General features: G+C 45.0%; 1 protein-coding gene and 1 non-coding gene across 3 annotated transcripts; one reads left to right on the top strand and one right to left on the bottom strand.

The window, feature by feature from the left end:
* The first annotated feature begins 7,323 nt into the window (after positions 1-7,323).
* LOC150007027 (small nucleolar RNA SNORA42/SNORA80 family) lies at positions 7,324-7,460 on the top strand. Its single transcript, XR_016512143.1, has one exon. It is a non-coding gene; the product is annotated as a small nucleolar RNA SNORA42/SNORA80 family (small nucleolar RNA).
* Positions 7,461-13,009: 5,549 nt separating this feature from the next.
* Positions 13,010-17,741, bottom strand: RPL7L1 (ribosomal protein L7 like 1). 2 transcript variants are annotated; one of them, XM_090282426.1, is made up of 7 exons: positions 17,433-17,741; positions 16,690-16,798; positions 15,860-16,023; positions 14,717-14,854; positions 13,872-13,981; positions 13,472-13,685; positions 13,010-13,073 (listed from the first exon to the last, which is right to left on the bottom strand). In XM_090282426.1, exons 1-6 carry the CDS (start codon positions 17,444-17,446, stop codon positions 13,477-13,479), a joined length of 744 nt encoding a protein of 247 aa, XP_090138552.1. In that variant the 5' UTR covers positions 17,447-17,741; the 3' UTR covers positions 13,010-13,073; positions 13,472-13,476. The 2 variants fall into 2 exon arrangements, with proteins under 2 accessions (XP_090138552.1, XP_090138551.1); XM_090282425.1 differs by lacking the exon at positions 14,717-14,854.
* Positions 17,742-17,751: the final 10 nt, after the last annotated feature.

Below are 17,751 nucleotides of genomic sequence, written 5' to 3'. Positions count from 1 at the left end.
CAATGTCGATTCCTTATAACATTCATGAGGAAATAAAATCGTTTTCTGAAATGGCCACTGTCTCTGTAGTTTGCACATTCTCCCCAGGTCTGCCTGGGTTTTCTCCAGGGACTCGGGTTTCCTCCTGCATCCCAAAGATGTGGTGAATCTGGTGTCCACATTGCCCCAGTCTGAGGGAGTGTGGGTGTGTGTGATTCGCCCTGCAGAGGAAGGGCAGCCTAGCCAGGGTGTCCATCCTCCTGGTGCCCTGGGCTGCTAGGATGGGCTCTGGCCACCTGTGACTCTGAACTGGAATAAGCGGGTTGGAAAATAATTATCTTATTTGTTTTTTACTAATCTTTTTTTAAATGTATGTATACTTCACATTTATTTCAATGTTTAATATTAGAAGTTTTTAGGTCTTAGGAGTTTCGTGATGTTCTTGTGACCAGAAATATGCCACAGGAACATACTCTTGTTTATATCAATTAGCCTATGGTAAAACCGGTTTCCCTATACATAATTTTGTTTAAAGTCACAGTTTCCAAGAATCTATTGACGTTGAACTCCTACTGTGCATAGTAAGAAGTCATAAATGTTTTCTCTTTCTTTATATGTGTTTATACATAATTACATATGCAGAAAGTTTAAACAAACAGGATACAAATCTAAGTAGATACTATATACCCAATATTGTAGGAGAAATATGTAACTATCCCCAGAAGGAAGCAGACCAAATGCTAACAATGTAATCTCTGCATGTTAAGATTTTGGATAGTCTTTTATTTTCATCTTTATAATTATTTATTTCTCAAATTTTCTACAATGAGTCTGTATTTAAAAAACCAGAAAATAAAACATTATTAAAAACAAAGCTATAGATATACTATAGTTTATTTAGCCATTCCTTTATTGTTAAACATTTGGGTTTTCCAGTTCGGGGCAATGGACATCTTTGTTCATAAAGAATTTTCCTTAAACTTATTGGCTTAAAGGCCTTTGGCTTTTTGGGTTAACTTAAAAATTTTAAGTTGTGTTAAAGCACACATAACATAGAATTCACCATCTTAACCATTTTAAAGGGCACAGTTCAGTGGCATTAAGTACATTCACCTCATTGTGCAGCCGTCACCACCACCCACATCCAGAACTCCTTTCATCTTGCAAAATTGAAACTCTGCCCCCATGAAGCACTAACTCTCCATTCCCCTCTCCTCCCAGGCCCTGTCATCCAACATTTTACTTTCTGTCTCTGTAATCTGACTACCTCATTAAAGTGGAATCATAAAACGTTTGTCTTTTTTTGTGTGGTTTATTTCATTTAGCATAATGTCATCAAGACTTATCATCCATGTTGTAGCATGTGTCAGAATTTTCTTCCTTTTTAATTCTGAATAATATTCCACTGTCTGTATGTACTACATTTTGCTTCTTATCCATTCATTTCTCAATGGACATTCCCCAATGGTTAGTTCCACATTTTAGCTATTGTGAATAATGCCACTGTGAACATGGAGGCACAAATATCTCACCAAGACCCTGCTTTCCATTCCTTTGTGTATATACCAAGAAGTGGAATTGCTGGATTATTTGGTAATTTTATTTTAAATTTTAAGTTGATAGTGGCCATTCTAATGGGTGTGAAGTGGTATCTCACTATATATATATATATATATATATTTAAATATCTTTTTATTTATTGATTTTAGGCAGGGGTGGGGAGAGGGAAACATCGATTTTTTGTTCCATTTATTTATGTATTCATAGGTTGATTCATGTACGTGCCCTGATTGGATCATGAACTCACAACCCTGGAGTATCAGGATAACCTTCTAACCAACTGAACTACCCAGCCAGGGCCCACTATGCTTTCAATTTGCATTTCCTTAGTGATTAGCATCTATTTTAAGGCTCGTTGATATACATCTGCTATACTAATTTATACTCTACTGCAATGTATTAAAGGCCCACTTCATCCCCATCATTTCTTGAAAAAAAAATCCTAATTTAATTAGTTTAAAATGGTATATCACTTCTCTGTTCACATTATTATCCCACTTAGTTATTGCCTTCACTGTATTGTCTGTGTATTGTCCTCTTATGGCACCGGTGTCTTTGTAAGAGCTTTCACTTAATAAGGATACCAGCCCTTTGTATACTGCACTTGGCTGCAGTCATTTCCCAATTCACTGACTATTTTTAATTCCACTTTTCTTTTTCAAACCTGCAGTTTTTTGTTTTGTATGAACCAACATTGGGATTTATCTCATGCCTTTTAAGCCTAGGAAATCCTTCCCTCTTTAGAGAACTGATGTAGCCTCACTCCTATTGTCTTTCTGTGCGTGGGTAGTATAATCCCTGCTCCCTCCACCTCCAATTTAACACACCATCAGGAATTAATTTTGGTGTATGATAAAAGTGCATCTAATTTTTTCCCCCAAAGAATTACTCAATTATCCCAGGATTGTTAATTAAACAATCCTTCCTGCCACCATTATTTGGAAAACGTTTTTTATTACATATTAATGTCTTCTACATTAGCAGGTTCATGTCTTTTTGGCTCTGATTTCTTTATTCTGGTGCCAGCTTCACCAATTTTCTTTTGATTATTTTAATAATCCCCCATGATTATTTTAAATAATCATGTCGATTACACTCTCGGATGTCCTGAGGGAACCTTTCTAGCCAGGACTTCACTCCCGCCCCTTTCCCGCGGGGCAGCCTGGAAGCCTCGGGCACCACGTGTTCCCAGGCGCTGCCCGGCCCAGGTGCGCTCGGTCGCCCTGGGTTCCTGCTGGGAGTGGGAGGGGGAGAGAGAAGGGGAGGGGGAGGGGGAGGGAGGGAGGCAGGTGTCCCTAACGACTCTCCCGCCCTCCAGCCTGGGGAGCTGGCCCGGGCTCCGTTACCACATTACAGGTGGGGAAGAGCCTTCTGGTCTCTTTCGGTTTCAAGACCTTCCCAGGGAGAGGAAGGTGGAGACCCCACTGATCACTGGGGCCACCTTTCGCCACTAAAGCTACCCTTCCACTGGCCCACTGCAGCTCCCTGGCCAGAAGTCTGCCTGGAAGTGTTCTTTCTTTGCTCTCACACAGGTTCCCTCTTCCGGGAGCCCCAGCTGGTCTTAAAGATGCCCCTTCTCAGGGTGGTGGCGATGTCCTGACAGCTGCCCTCAGATCCCAGAGCTGAAGCCCTTCGCTGAGCTCCTCACTTGGGACTGAGCCTGCCACTGCCTACCCGCTGCTAAGAGCCAGGCTGTGCGAACAGACAACCCATTTAATCCTCATAGCGACGCCATCATCACAGTATCCTCATCCCTGTTTTGCAGTCAAGGAAACCGAGGCTCAGAAAAATTCGTTACATGGCTAGAGTCCCCACTGGCTGAATCCAAGTGGAGGGTGTGTCCCTTGATGCAGCTCCATTTACCAGGACACAGGGCCAGTGGGGTTGGGGCAGAGGATGGTGAATCTAGAGGGTCACAGAAAGCTCCTCTTCTTTGTGGTTCAGATAAAAAGCAAAAAACAAAAAACCCTGTTGCCAGCACAGAGGACACACAGTGCCCCATCAGCTACTATTGGTATACCACTAGGGGGGAATATCAATTTGGCAATACTCCTACTGAAACCTAAAATATTAGCTACCACCAGAGTTCTCCACAGAAGTCAGCAGCATTAAGTGGCAGGTTATGAGTCCTGAATTAATAATCATAGCCACCTGCTTTCACCCCCAAGGATACAATCTACGAATCCTGTGCCAACTCTTTGGCTGGACAGGTTTCTTTACTTGGAGGGTGACTCAAACCTTTATTTCTATAGGGTCTGAGTTCTTGGTGGTCTTGACTTTGTTGGGTTCCTGAGGTTTTCTGTTAACCAGGACTACTGGGCAGAGGATTATTAAGAGGCCCTTCAGCAAATCCCCTGGGTTCCAGATCTAGTGTTGACCTCTATTATGCAGTAGCAACCTAATTTCTCTGGTATTTGGGATTACTCAACCCAGACATTACAGTGACCCCTCTCTCTGCCTGCTGGTTTAAGAGTGTGAGAAATAAAAATGGCCTCCAAGTCATCAGTGTATGATTGTTTCGTGGAGGGAATGTTTTTCCCAAACTTACTGAGTCCAAGGTTATGGAAGCGTGTAGCAAAAATCTCAGACTTTCGCACTGGCTGGTGTAGCTCAGTGGACTGAGCACCAGCCTGCAAACCAAAGGGTCACTGGTACAATTCCCAGTCAGGGCACATGCCTGGGTTGCGGGCCAGGTCCCCAGTAGGGGGCGTGTGGGAGGCAACCACACATTGATGTTTCTCTCCCTCTCTTTCTCCCCCCTTTCCCTCTCTCTAAAAGTAAATAAATAAAATCTTTTTAAAAAATACAGACTTTTGAAATAATATTGAGGATGCTACTACACCTACCTCTCGGTTGTGTATGATTTGATTCTGGTTTTGGTTTACAAAATACCCTGAATCCTGTAAGATGGCACCTTCACCTTACAAGATGTAGTTTCTCGACTCTTCTCTCCCTGAGACTTCATCTGGTTAATCCACTATTCTATCAAGCCAGCTGCTTCTGGTCATGGGGCACATGGTAAGACCAGTAAATTCCCTGGACATGAGCTCATTTGTATGTTTCCTTGGGTGTAAAACATGCCCTGGTTGGAGGAGATGTTATGTGGCATGCCATGGTGATGGATAAGGTATTCTGTAAGTCCATGACTGGTGGTGCTGACAGAAGAAAAGTAGGCAGAGGTGAATCCATACCTGGAATGTGTCTGTTCTCACAAGGCTAAAGCATAGCCTTTCCATGCTAGCAGAGACCAAGTAAATCAATCTACAACCAGGTACAAATGATATCTAGTTGGGAGTCAGCATTGGGCTGTAAGTAGGAAGGACACTCAGTACTGGCCACAACCAGATTAACCTTAGAGAGGGCACTCTATATTACTGAGACAAAGCATGGCTTCCATCCCTGCCATCATGGGTTGACAAAACAAGCCCTAGAGGAAAGAGGCCGATCATGGTCAACAGAACTGTCATCTTGTCCACCTGATAACCATTCTTTCCCATGTTTTATTGTGGGTCATTGCAGTTACCTTGCCTTTGGCTGTTAAACATCACCACCTGCCCTTTACATCACCAGGATGCCATTATGTACGCTCACCAAGGTCAGGGAATGCAGTTCCCGTCTACAGAGGACAGCTATCAGAGCTGGTGCTCTCAGCAATGCATTTCTTAATGTTTTGGTAAAGGGAGTGTTTTCCTGACCCCCTTAAACTATGTAGCTAGATGTGGCTAAACCGAATGCATGTAGTAAATCCAATCCAGCATTCCCATCTCTTAGAGATTTCAGATTCCTCCCTCTATAGCATGCCAGGGAAATTCTGGCATTTCAAGTTTGTTAACTATAGGCTATCATTAAGTTCAGGCTTTAATTAACCTACCAAGCAGACTATTAATGACTCTCCCAGATGCTCGAGCCAAAACATTAAATCCCAAACCCTGGAGGAGTATCCATGACCGTGAGTTTGGCCAACCTGAGCCTTACATTCCACCCTCCTGGGTCTATTTCCCACACATGTTCCCATGGCTCCTGCCAAGGTAGTTTGGCAAGGCCTGTAACTCTTTCTGTCTGGGCAGTCTCCTCTTAGTGTGGCCCCTGTGCTTTCCCACTGAGGCTGTGCAAGGATCTAATTCCCACAGGGCCTGGGGTCAAGGAGGGATGGAAGTGGGGTGGGTTCTGAGGCTGATGTCTTGGGAGACAGGAGCACTACAGAGGACACTTTTCTCCACGAACAAGACCATTTCAAGAGAATTTGGGGATTCAAAGTTCTCAGTTTCATTCATGTCTGCCCAAATGTCCCCATCCCATTCCAGTGTCCCACCCATCAATGCCCTTACCTTAGCATAAGAGACCCAGAGGGCTGAGCCTTTAATTAGCACTGCAACTTGGCAACCTTTATGATGACATCCTGGGGCCAGTCCTCAGCCATATGAGCCCTCTCTGCCTATAGGAGATGAAGGACTTTTTCAAGGTACCATCAAGATGTCCCGATTGCTCACTCACATTTCCCGTCAGACATCAATAACTTCCTATTCTCCTTTCCCCTGCACATGTTCCCTGTGGTCATCAAAAGCCAGATTATTCCATGCTGCTGTGAAGAAGAACCACAGCCATTTCATTTCCTGTCTCCCCACCCCGACAATGTAGTACTCTACACTTCGCCCCATGCCACCCTCAATAAAAACTTGAGCAATGATGATGCCTCCGCATGCAGTGAGATATCTGGGTGCATTTCCCCCTCTGCAGGAGGCTTCTCCTGTACTCCTTGAAGTTATGATCCATCCAATCCCAGTGTCCTGTTTGAGGCTGCTCCCGGAACCAATTCCTGTGTTGGTGAGTACGGGCAGGCAATAGATGACACACTTATTGGGTAATTGGGGGAGAATTTCATGAAAGGACTATTTCCAGAGGTGTGGCAGCATGAAGAGAAATCCCAAGGGACAATGTAGTACCTGGGACTAGTAAAAGACTTGGAGGAGTGAGGAGAGGGGACCTTGGCGGAGAGCTGTGTGGAGGGATCCTGCAGCCAGCAGAGATTCTGTAGAGAGAACTGAGGAATAAATACCCTGACCTCTTTATCCTCTTTTCTTCTGCTTTGCCCCCAACCCCATTGTTCAAACTCAAAAGTCAGAGGATAAGGGAGCCTATTGAAGGTGCCTGTAAATGTCACTGTTCAGGAGGCTGGTGGATAAGGGTAGAGAGAGGACCTGGAGGGGCCAGCAGAAGAGAACCAGCATCAACCTCTTTTTTTTTTTTTTTAATAGTTGATCTTTTTTTTTCCTTAGGATTTTATTTATTTATTTTTAAAGAGAGGGGAAGGGAGGAAGAAAGAGAGAGAAAGAAACATCAATGTGTGGTTTCCTCTCATATGCCCCCAAATGGGGACCTGGCCCGCAACCCAGGCCTGTGCCCTGACTTTGGAATCGAACTGGTCACTCTTTGGTCTCAGGCCGGTACTCAATCCACTGAGCCACACCAGCCAAGGCCAACATTCATCTGATAAGAATATTAATAACTGCCTTGTGGACACCACTCATTCTTCCATTTAATCTGTTGGACAATCCTATGAGGTGGGCACTATCCTCACTCTCATTCTCCAGATAGGGAATAAAGTGCAGATAAGCCAAGTAGCTTGCTCCAAAGTTCCACAGCTCTTAAATGCCAGAGGTGGGATTAGGACCTGGGCCCCAGAGTCAGGCTCGGGCCAGCCCTGCCAGCTGACAAATTGACCATAAGAGCAGCTCACACAAATGTGTGTGCTAAGATCAAATACATATTAAAACCAAGTAAAGAGAATGATAATGGATTTATGGCAGACCCGTCTCTGTGGGCCTCTCATAGTGTACCCATGCTAGAGTAAACTGCAGCCCTGAACCATTGCCAGCCTCCTTACGTGTGGGCTGTGAGCACTGAAGGGGGGCTGTACAGTGTAAAAAAATAAATAAATAAAAATAAAAGTAAAGCGGCTCTCTCTATAAAGCATGCCGCACCTTTCCCCACTCTATTCCCCCAGGTGCATTTTCCTTGTCTCTCTTTCCTAAGCTGCAAGGGCCCTTCTTTTGCCTCTGGAACTTGTTTCTGAGCCCATTTCTTCTACAGCTTACCTTCTTCTACCTCTGTGACTTTCTTCCTGTTTTTTTTTAAAAAAATTATTGATTGATTTGAGAGAGAGAAAGAGAGAGAGAGAAACACTGATTTGTTGTTCCACTTATTTATGCATTCATTGGTTGATTTGTGTATATGCCCTGACCGGGGATTGAACCCACAACCTTGGTGCATTGGGATGATACTCTCACCAACTGAGTTACCTGGACAGGACCTACCTTTGTGACTTTCTAAATAAACTTTCTTTTATAAATAAATAAAACAAAATAAAATAAAAACCAGTATAATGTATAGGCTGCTTATTTCAGTTGGCACATAACCATACCAGGTACCACACTATATTATTTCCGTAATAAATTTTATGATTTATCTATATCACATGATTGTATCATAATCACCACAATAACTTACTTGTGTCACACTTTCCCTGGGATGCATGTGAGCGCCTTGAGGACAGGGGTCTGTGCACCAAGCATTTGGCACTGTGCACAGCATAAGGTGAGCTCTCAATCAGTGCTTACATGGAGTTGAATTCAACCTTTCCTCCTTAAGCTGATAATACATTCAGTCAGTCAATCATTTAGCTAACATTTTCTGAGCAACACTAGGTCTCTAAAGGTTTTAGTCTAGGCACACAGGGATACTAGATGAGTAAGACTCACAGTCTAATGTATACATAATGTGCAGATGGTGAGGTGAGCAAGGGATTGTGGGAAAAAGAATTAATTCTGATGGCAACATGGAAGGGGTAGGTCCATTGAGGGGAAACTTTTGAAGGATAAATTGGGTTTCAGTAAGTGGGGGAGAAGGAAGGGCATTTCCTGCTGATAGACTTTAAAAAATCAGGGATGAGCTCTGGTTGGTGTGGTTCAGTGGATTGAGTGCTGGCCCATGAATGTACAGGTAACCCGTTCGGTTCCCTGCCACAGCACATGCCTGGGTTGCTGGCCGGGTACCCAGTTGGGGGGGCGTGCGAGAGGCAACCAATCAACGTATCTCTCACATATGAATGTTTCTCTCCCTCTCTTTCTCCCTCCCTTCCCCTCCTCTCTAAAAAATAAATAAAATCTTAAAATTTTTTTTCTAAAAATCATGGTTGAAAGATGTCTTGTGAGTTATAAATGAGCTTGGGGTGTGTGGAGCCCATCTCTAAAATTAGAGGTTGATACCTGGCCTTGCCATCCCTGCCAAAATGACCTCTTAGCCTCCAGGGTCCCAGCCGGTGCTGGGAGAGGCCATGGCTGTGCCTGAATGGGAAGTGTCTTCCACTGTCTCACCTGCGGGCTTATTCAGTTTTCTTCCATTTGCTTCCTTGCTTTCTGTTATGTATATCTATGGTGGTGCTCAAACTCAGAATGGCTGCCCACAGGGAAGGGGCCTCTGTGCCCTATTGCTTTTGTTTGTCCATTTCCTCAGGATTAGTTTCAGGGTGAACATTTTTGGCAGGAGTATGACAAAAGAGATGTAGTGTTCCTATCTCTATAGTGTCCTTCTCAGTGCATCATATCAGGAGCCACATGGTGCTAGTTTTGCTATTAATAGTAGTTAAACTTTGATTACGTTATGAAGGCGGATTTGCTAGATCAGGCTAACTTTCGATAAACTTAGAAACCTGAGAGTTATTGGCACTGACTGTAGCACACCTGGCCTGGCTTCGTCTTTTCTCAACCCCTTTGGAAGTGAGTCTTAAAAAAAAAACCAAAAAACAAAAAACCTAAACTAAAAAAAGAGAAAGATTTTATTTCTTCGGGAAAGGGAGGGAAAAAGGGAGAGAAACATCGATTGGTTGCCTTTCGAACGCTCCCCGACCAGGGACAACTGCAAGCTAAGCCAGTGCCCAGACAGGGAATCAACCCAGGACCCTTTGCTTTGCGGAATGAGCCCAACCAACTGAGACACACCAGTCAGAGCCCGGTGAGCACTGACCGCAGGAAATGGGAAGGGAGTGGCCAGGCTCCGCGGTGGTATCACTTATTTCCAGTTCTCCTGAGGCCCGTGGACATAGCTCCACTGCTACTCTCTGTCGGGTGCTACGGAGCCGGAGATGGAGATTACTCTCCACCACCTGTCAAGACCGTGTCCCTGTACGTGCGCACTTCCGTGTGTGCATGAAAGTAGGAACGTGCACAAACGTGGGTCTTTTGACCTGCGTCAGCGTGTGCACATGCACGTCCACATGCACGTTCAGTGCTGTGCAAGCCTTCCAGTGTCCTCTAAAGCTTTCCACACTGGAGGCTCTGGGGCGGGCTAACTGTGTATGCGTGTGTCAAGCGTACCTGACCAGAGCCGGTCATGGTTCTCGATTGCTCCCCTTTCTGAGCCGGCTTGGTATGGCCTGTGACCCCTCCCATGGTGGTTGCACCCACACTTCCCGGAAATGCTTGCGTCCTGCACCCTTGTCAGTCGGACTCTACGACATGGACCCACTAGGCGGCTCCAGCTGGTCGGGTCGAGCTCCCAAGCCCTCGGAGTCAGCCGCGGCCTCGGTGACCCTGGCGCAGCTCCTGCAGCTGGTCCAGCAGGGCCGGGAACTCCCCGGCCTGGAAAGGCGCCATATCGCGGCGACCCCTGGGGAACCTACGGCGTCCCAGCTCCCGCGGAGGCCCAAGCCCTGGGAGGCCGCGTGCTCGGCACAGGACCCCGCGCCGCCGCCCTTGACCCGGGCCACAGGCACCGCCGGCTCCCAGGTATGGACAGAGGAAGCCCCAGGAAGAGCCGACTCGGCGCATGCAATGACTGCGTCTTCCTGAATGTCAAGTAATAGAGGCTCGAGATCCTTTGCAGCTGAGGTCTGGAGGGCGTGACTGTCCCGCATAAACTCGGACTGAAATCCGAGTACTGACCAGTTACTCATCTTTTGTGCTTTCGCCCAGACCGTCTCAGCTGGACTTAAAGCCTGCTGGGAGCACCGGCGCTTTTTTGCGTTCATATTTCCGTACCATGATACTCATTAAAAATCCAGTTTCAGCCCTTAAATATAATTGAAACAAATCTCGTAATAGCTGCGGTGCGTAGATATGTTTTAAGATTTTACTTATTCATTTTTAGAGAGGGGAAGAGAGGGAGAAACATCAATGTGTGGTTGGTTGCCTCCCACACACCCCCAACTGGGGACCCTGCCGGCAAGCCAGACATGCGCCCTGACTGGGACTCCAACCGGCAACCCCTTGGTTTACAGGCCGGCTCTCAATCCTCTGAGCCACACCAGCCAGGGGCATAGATGTGTTTTCATTTAAAAAATGCAACTTAGGACACACTAGGGGTCTGACCTACTGGGAACAACTTCTCAGAAGTAGAGAACATTGTTTTATCTCACACTTCAGCAGATTCTGGTGGTTGTGGAAGTGAATTTGTGACCCAAGTGGCATTTTGATTTTAGACAGCCATTCTCCAGAATGACTTTAAAATACACTAAACAAGTGATATCCCAAAGCATTATGAAATAGCCAACAAAACCCTAGAACGCTTGGCTCAGAGAACCAGCTGGATATGGCAATGGGCCAGGTGGCTCCCTGGACCTACTCTTCCTCTTTTCCCAGAAATAATGATAGTCCCATTTGTTCAGGGAATGGCATACCACGTTACACCATACAGAAATGCAACCTTTTTAATAAACTTATCTACATATAATTCTAAGTTAAAAGTTACTTTGCTTAATCCTTTGTAACAACCATGTGAGGCAGACAGGCTAGACTACATTACCCCCATTTTACAGACAAGGGTGGAAACATTGTTCCCACATTTAGTGTAAGACAGATCTGGGAAATAAACCCTGGGCTTCCACACAACTGCTCTTTTCCCATGACTTTTTGCTACATAACTTCAATCTGATTTCACAATCCCTTCGTGGTAGGTTAACTCCTGAGCCAACCGACCCAATTAATTACCTCATAATCTGGAATATTTTAAGGCATTGTATTGCTAACTCAATTTCACAGCTATGTGTGAGGGCCCCATGAAACAAAACTATAGCAAAGTTTAACTGACCAGGCAACACAATGGCTAAGCATATTTTCATGTCTTAATCTGGGCCTAGCCCACCCTCCCCAACTGCTCTGATGGCAGGTTGAAGACACGGAGTGACAGAACAGAGGGAAGACTCACTTAGGGGTGGACACTGATAACACAAGCAGGATCAGAGCCCTTTTTCAAGTTTAACATCCCAGGAGACCTTGTGTTTTAGTGTTGGTCTAGGACATCATGACCAGCACGCTAGAGAGCAATACTTCTGGAGGAGCCTGGAATCTAGAATGTGCAAGGAAAGGAGCTAAATAAGGTCACCCAGGGCCTAAAAGACCAGTCCAATTTCATCCATGCCAAACCAAGAAAATGGTTCTTTAAATGATGTTGGGTCTTTTTAAAGGTTATTTTATTGAAATGCCTCCTAACATAAAAATGCCAAAATAAACTTTGTATAAAACATACATATGGTTGTCAAAAATAGGGATGTAATTCCCAAACTGTCCCTTGCTTTTATTTTTATAGTGCATTTTTTTTTTCCCATTACCATTTATCTCTGTACCTTCTTCCACCTTCAACTCCTACCTCCCCCTCCCTATGATTTGGGTTTTTAAGCAAAGGACTGGTCATCAGGGAGACCAGAAAATTCCATCCTAAGCCCAGCAGAAATATATGGTGGGCAAGTCCCAAGTTAAAGATGGTACAGGGGCTTATACTCTACCACTGTGTTAACAGGAAACACCCATTAGTTTGAAGAGAAAAAGCTTTGGTCTTCCACAGGACGTGGAACCAGATTAGGGAGGTCGGGGCCTGGGTAACCAATCCTGATAGTGCAGGCAGGACTTTCTCATGTAAGGTGCATGGTTCCGAGAAGAGTCTATGAACACCCTAAACTTCCAAGCAAAAATTGGAGTGTATGCACGTTTTCCTGGGGAAATGGTCCTTCCCTTCTCATAGATCCAAGAGGCTAAAACCCTGAGCTATGGTAAGGAAGCCACCAGATACATTTAGAGCCAGCCAAGCTAGAGAACTTGCAAAGCTGTCACTGAAAAGTTAGAAGATGGACTCACAACAGACACAACAGAGCACTGTTTTTGTGCTCTTCTAAATGTATTTCAAGTTCCTCCCAAAACAAGGCCTATGAACCCTCAGGTTCAAGTATGCTTCTGGGCTTGGTATTCATTCATCAACATTAAACCCCTGGATAGGAGATGGGGCAAAGCAGGACCCCTCCTGCATGGCATGAGTCCTTTGCTGATTTCAAAGATGGCAGCAGTGGCCAATGTGGAAAACACACTGGACTTTTCCTCTGGAACTGGGCCGTGATAAGAAGTGCCTGTCAGGAGCATCACCATCTTTTCCCTGACTACTCCTCTCTAGTTTCTGAAGATATAGTAGAAAATAATCTTCTTTGATGACACTGGATAATTCCGAAAAACAAAAATACATGCTTCCAAAGCACTGTGCTCTCAGATATTCTGGGAGGAAGAAAAACATAATTTTGTTAATACAAATGAACTGTGACTTGGCACCTAATAAAGAGCAATTACAAAGAGTTAAGATAATTTAAATCTTCAAATCCTCTTTAAAATTAGTTTTTAATATCACTCACTTCCCAATACAGAGATTTTTTTTTTTTTTTTTGGTTACTCTACATTTTCTATCTCGTAACTCTTGGGATATACACAGCCACATCCTAATCAGGCATTCACCCTTCCAAGCAGGTCTCCACCCATTAGGCTTGTAAATACCATCCTCCTCTCTCCCCCCAGTGCCAAAGTTCCTCTCAAATACTGGTAAATACAAAAAAGAATTTTTACGTGGCAAGACATGGCCCATAAAGTCAGCCCAGGGGCAGTCTGCAGCCCGGTCTCACCTGGGTTAGTTCAGCTGTCGGATGAGCTGATTGATGCGTTCACCTCGATAGCCAGGTAAGCCCATCTCCTTGAGGAAACCTACTCTATTCTTGGTCGCATGACGGGCCACTGAGAGCTGGAAAGGGCATAAGAACCCTGAGATCACCTGGAAGTTCTTCCCCGGGAAGGCAATTCCATGAATGAGGTCTTCCAAGCAAATGATACCAAACTTCCCTAAGAAACACAAGGGCAGTTTCCTTTATTCAACATTTCCCCATCATATACTGAGAGTCACTCTGGCAGGTTCTTGGGACCTCAAGAAGAATATAACCTGGACCCCACACCAGGACCAAAGACCCCACACCAGGACCAAAGATCCTTGGCTTTTTGCCAAAGCTGACCCCTAAGATGCACACTTACCTAGGTGCTCCTCAATCACTGTGTTGTCTGTCAAAGGGATGATTTTATTCTTGACCTTGGCTTGTCCACGTTTCAAGATGAGTTCCCGGACAGACTTCAGATTTGGAAAGCTATTCGAGGCAGAAAAAAGTACAGCCTTAGCTATCCCCTGGCACACTGCATACACTGGCCACTCAGTCCTGCAGCCTGGCTGAGGAGAGGGTCTCCCAACGACCCCTTCCCCTCACTACAAAGTGTCTTGCAATCACACCGTGGCTAGGACGCTAGGGCAACACAGTGAAAGAGGGGGAAAGAAACCAGAGTGGCCCTGACTACGTAATTAGAAATTAAAATTTATGGATATAAATGTTACCAGGCAAAAACATTTATTTCCCAGGTAAAAATAAAATAAGTCCTGGCTTATAGTCTAGGACTTTGACCTTAGGTGACCCTCTACTCAAGACGGTATAAGAATTTGATATGAAGTCCAACCCTTTGTTAGGTTTTAATATTTGAAGGAATACTATTCTTATACAAGCACTGTTCCTAGTTCTGCTTCAAGACTCCAAGACTTAGTATCTGCTCTACCCATCTTACTCAGCCTCAGCCTACACAGGATTAAGCCCTGCTGCAGTCCTGTTCACGGCACAGTACCAGCCACACTGACATCTCCTACTTTACCTGCCCCATATTCCAAGGTTCTTATGACTAGCCATTGGTTTCAGGTCACTGTGGTCACAGCAAAAGATTCCTTCAACACAGCAACAAGAGCCTGGGAGAACAGTACCTTGTGCATGTTCTCCACATGCTCAAATACAAGCTAATGTGAATACACACACACACACACACACAAAAGCCTTACTCACCCCCAGGTCACATAAGGTTCCACTATACGCAGTGTTTTTATGGTTCGGGGGGTCACTTTGACAAAGACACCACTGAAAATCTTCTTCAGGCGAAGCCTTGCAATGGTCCTCTGTACCACTAAACTCACTCCATTAATCCTGAAATGAATAGCAAAGGAAGTCAGGCTCTATTCTGTTTCTGTCAGCCCAATAAGCACCTGTGAAACGTGTGCCCCTATTGGACACGCAGGGCATGAGACACACACTGTGCCTTACAGAGTTCAGCTGAACAGGAGGCAGCTTCGTAAGCAGATCATTTCCAAACAATGTGGAGCAATGTCTGAAGTGCTACGGGGACACAGAGGTGCCCCCTGAATTTGTGGTGGGTCTTTGCAGGGCACACAGGGTTGTGCATGTCATGCAAAGGAAGCTGGACTTGCTTCTGTGGACAGTAAAGGCCCTGGAGAATTTTAAGTAAAGAAGACAAAGTCAGACTTCTTTTTGGGCACAGAGGACAGATCTGCGAGTGTGACACGGAGGCAGGTTTAAACCAGAGCTAATGCGAAAGTCCAGGGAAGAGACTATGGACAGTGGCGGGAAGGAGGGCTCAGAAATACCTAAGACCCACAGGTTCTGGTTTGGGTGACTGCGTAGGGGAAATAGGAGAAGGCGGATTTGCGTGTGCAGGTAAAAGTGGATAAGGAAACCACTACTACGTGTGTAAAAAGCTGGTCATCTCATTCTCCTTGGCTCTGAATATGCTCTAGTCACTGAACCTTGGTTTAGTTCACAGAAGGATGCCTTGATTCCCCCACTTCAGGACTTTCTGTATCTATATTGGAAAGCCTTTCCCAGATACTGGTCAACTCCTTACATGTTTGCAGGTCTCACCTTTAAGTTTCTGCTTTAGAAGAGTGTCCTTGACAAGCAAGTATACATATTGCCCCTCCCACCCCGCCCAATCCAGCACTTGATCCTCATACCACTTAGTGTATTTTCATGTCTATTTGCCTAATATCAGTCTCCTTATTCCCCAAGACAACACCTATGTTGTGTTCCACCCTGAATTGCTAGCACAATTTGCCTTGGTGGCTTAAGCCCTATTATTGCATCTCCCTAGAAAGGGATCTAAAGCTGAATCAATAGTTTGCCCCAGTCACCTACCTTTGGATGCGTACAACAAAGGCCAAGGAGTGTTCATCTGGCACTTCCAAACCATGAGGTTTCACTTCCAGTCGTCTGAGGCGTACTTTGTCACGCTGCTGCCGCCAGGCATCGTGTAGGAACCATTCCAGTCGCTTAAACTTGATATCTTTTCCTTTCCTCTGCTACAGAGAGGGCAGACCATCACCACTGTTTTGCCTCCAGTCAACAACAGTAATTCATTAGTCTAGTAACAGAACTAATTTCCCCCTGTGTTCTGCAAAGGGGAGTAAACAAACACCTATATTCTTATACAAAGGAAAAAGGAGATACTCAAGTAAAGGTGCAGTTGACAAGATGTGGGAACTACTGGGAAAAGTCTCTGATAAATAAACAAATGTGTTCACATGCTGTTAGCCAATGTTTATCAACAAACATTATGGAACCTAACACTTAAGCATCATAAAGTAAAAAATAAGCAGGAGTTTATTTTGTTCTTTGCCTCCAAAACATGTATTTATCCAAAAACATTTTAGCAAATAGGAAAACTGGCATTTATAAAAACATGTTTTCTTCCACGTACAGAAGTATGTCTGGTCTCTCAAATCACTTGGTATGAACCCAGATGGTACAAGCTTCCTACCACGTTTTCCATAACAAACTGTTTCAGTATTTTGCTCAAAGAAAGTGGTTGATAAATATTTGCTAAATGAAGACATGAACCATATACCTGTACAATCGAATGGATGAGGTGTGTGGGTGGGAAGGGATATTAAATCTAGTTCAAACGAAGCTGGATAAAAACCATCAAATACAAATTGTATTTCATCCTCCTGGTTCCCAACCATTACCTCCTTCTTTTCCAAAAGTGCCTGCTTTGCCTGGGTGGCTTTGAGGGCCTGATAAGCCTTCCTCTTTTTCAGGAGATTTTCTGGAACCAAAGGGATCTTTTTCCTTTGCCTGACACAGAAAATTGAGATCAGCAACAATATTTAGGAAATGAATCTTCAAAGGTTTTCCAAACCATTTCCTAGGCGTCAGGAAACATTACTGTCTTCAAATTTCTAAGAACTGAGATTCCCCTGAAACCTGTGATTTCGGACACCAGACCTCAAAAAGGGCCCCTAATATTCCCTCGATCCCAAAGCCTTAAAAAATCATGAGCCCATTAGCCACTGTTCGTGGTAATGTCAATACAGTTTTTCACTGACACAGCTTTTTATAAACACTAGCAGCAACGACATCCTAGTGAAATGCTGTGGGGTCTGGGTGGGGGTAGACACATTTGCAGCAGGAACACCTAAGTCAGGCTGGGTGAACTCAACTCCGGCACGCTCCAGCCCGTGGCCTGGAGGTCAGTCCTCGCTCCTCTACGTAACCCGAATCTGACGACGGCCCTTTGCGTCCGCCCCATTCCTCCAACCCTACGAGTCCTCACCCTTCACCTCTCCATCCTCTGTAATCTGGAGCCCTTTTTATTCTCTCCCTTCAGCCCACAAGTATCCTTGTTTTCCGCCACCGAGATATAAAACATCGTGGATGACACTGGATGCTCAAGGACCCACGCCAGAAACTCAAAGCCCCAAATACTCACTCTCCCTCCGCCATCTTTGCAATGCTGCGGCTTCTGCTCAGGCGCAATCCTACCACGTGCGGAAGAGAGGAACCACTCTCTGTTTACTTCCTTCTAGCTCGCGACGCGGATAGCCAGCGCCCTCTTAGCAGCAGCAACCGCTGAAGCCTTGCTAAGTCCGATTCCTGATAGAAGTTGCACAAAGCTTTCTTCACACTGTTTCCAAGTATTCTAGAGCACTATAATCTTCAAAACCAGTCCTTTTCATTTAAGCTATACTCTCGTAATGCTGGCGGCTGGGCTATAAACAATGAGAAGCTTCCCACAATGCACCTGCGAC

This window comes from Furipterus horrens, unplaced genomic scaffold (assembly GCF_987537825.1).
Source record: "Furipterus horrens unplaced genomic scaffold, mFurHor1.1.pri manual_scaffold_6, whole genome shotgun sequence".
Lineage (NCBI taxonomy): Eukaryota > Metazoa > Chordata > Mammalia > Chiroptera > Furipteridae > Furipterus > Furipterus horrens.
Note: the sequence above shows the minus strand (reverse complement) of the source record. Positions and strands in the feature narration are given on the sequence as shown.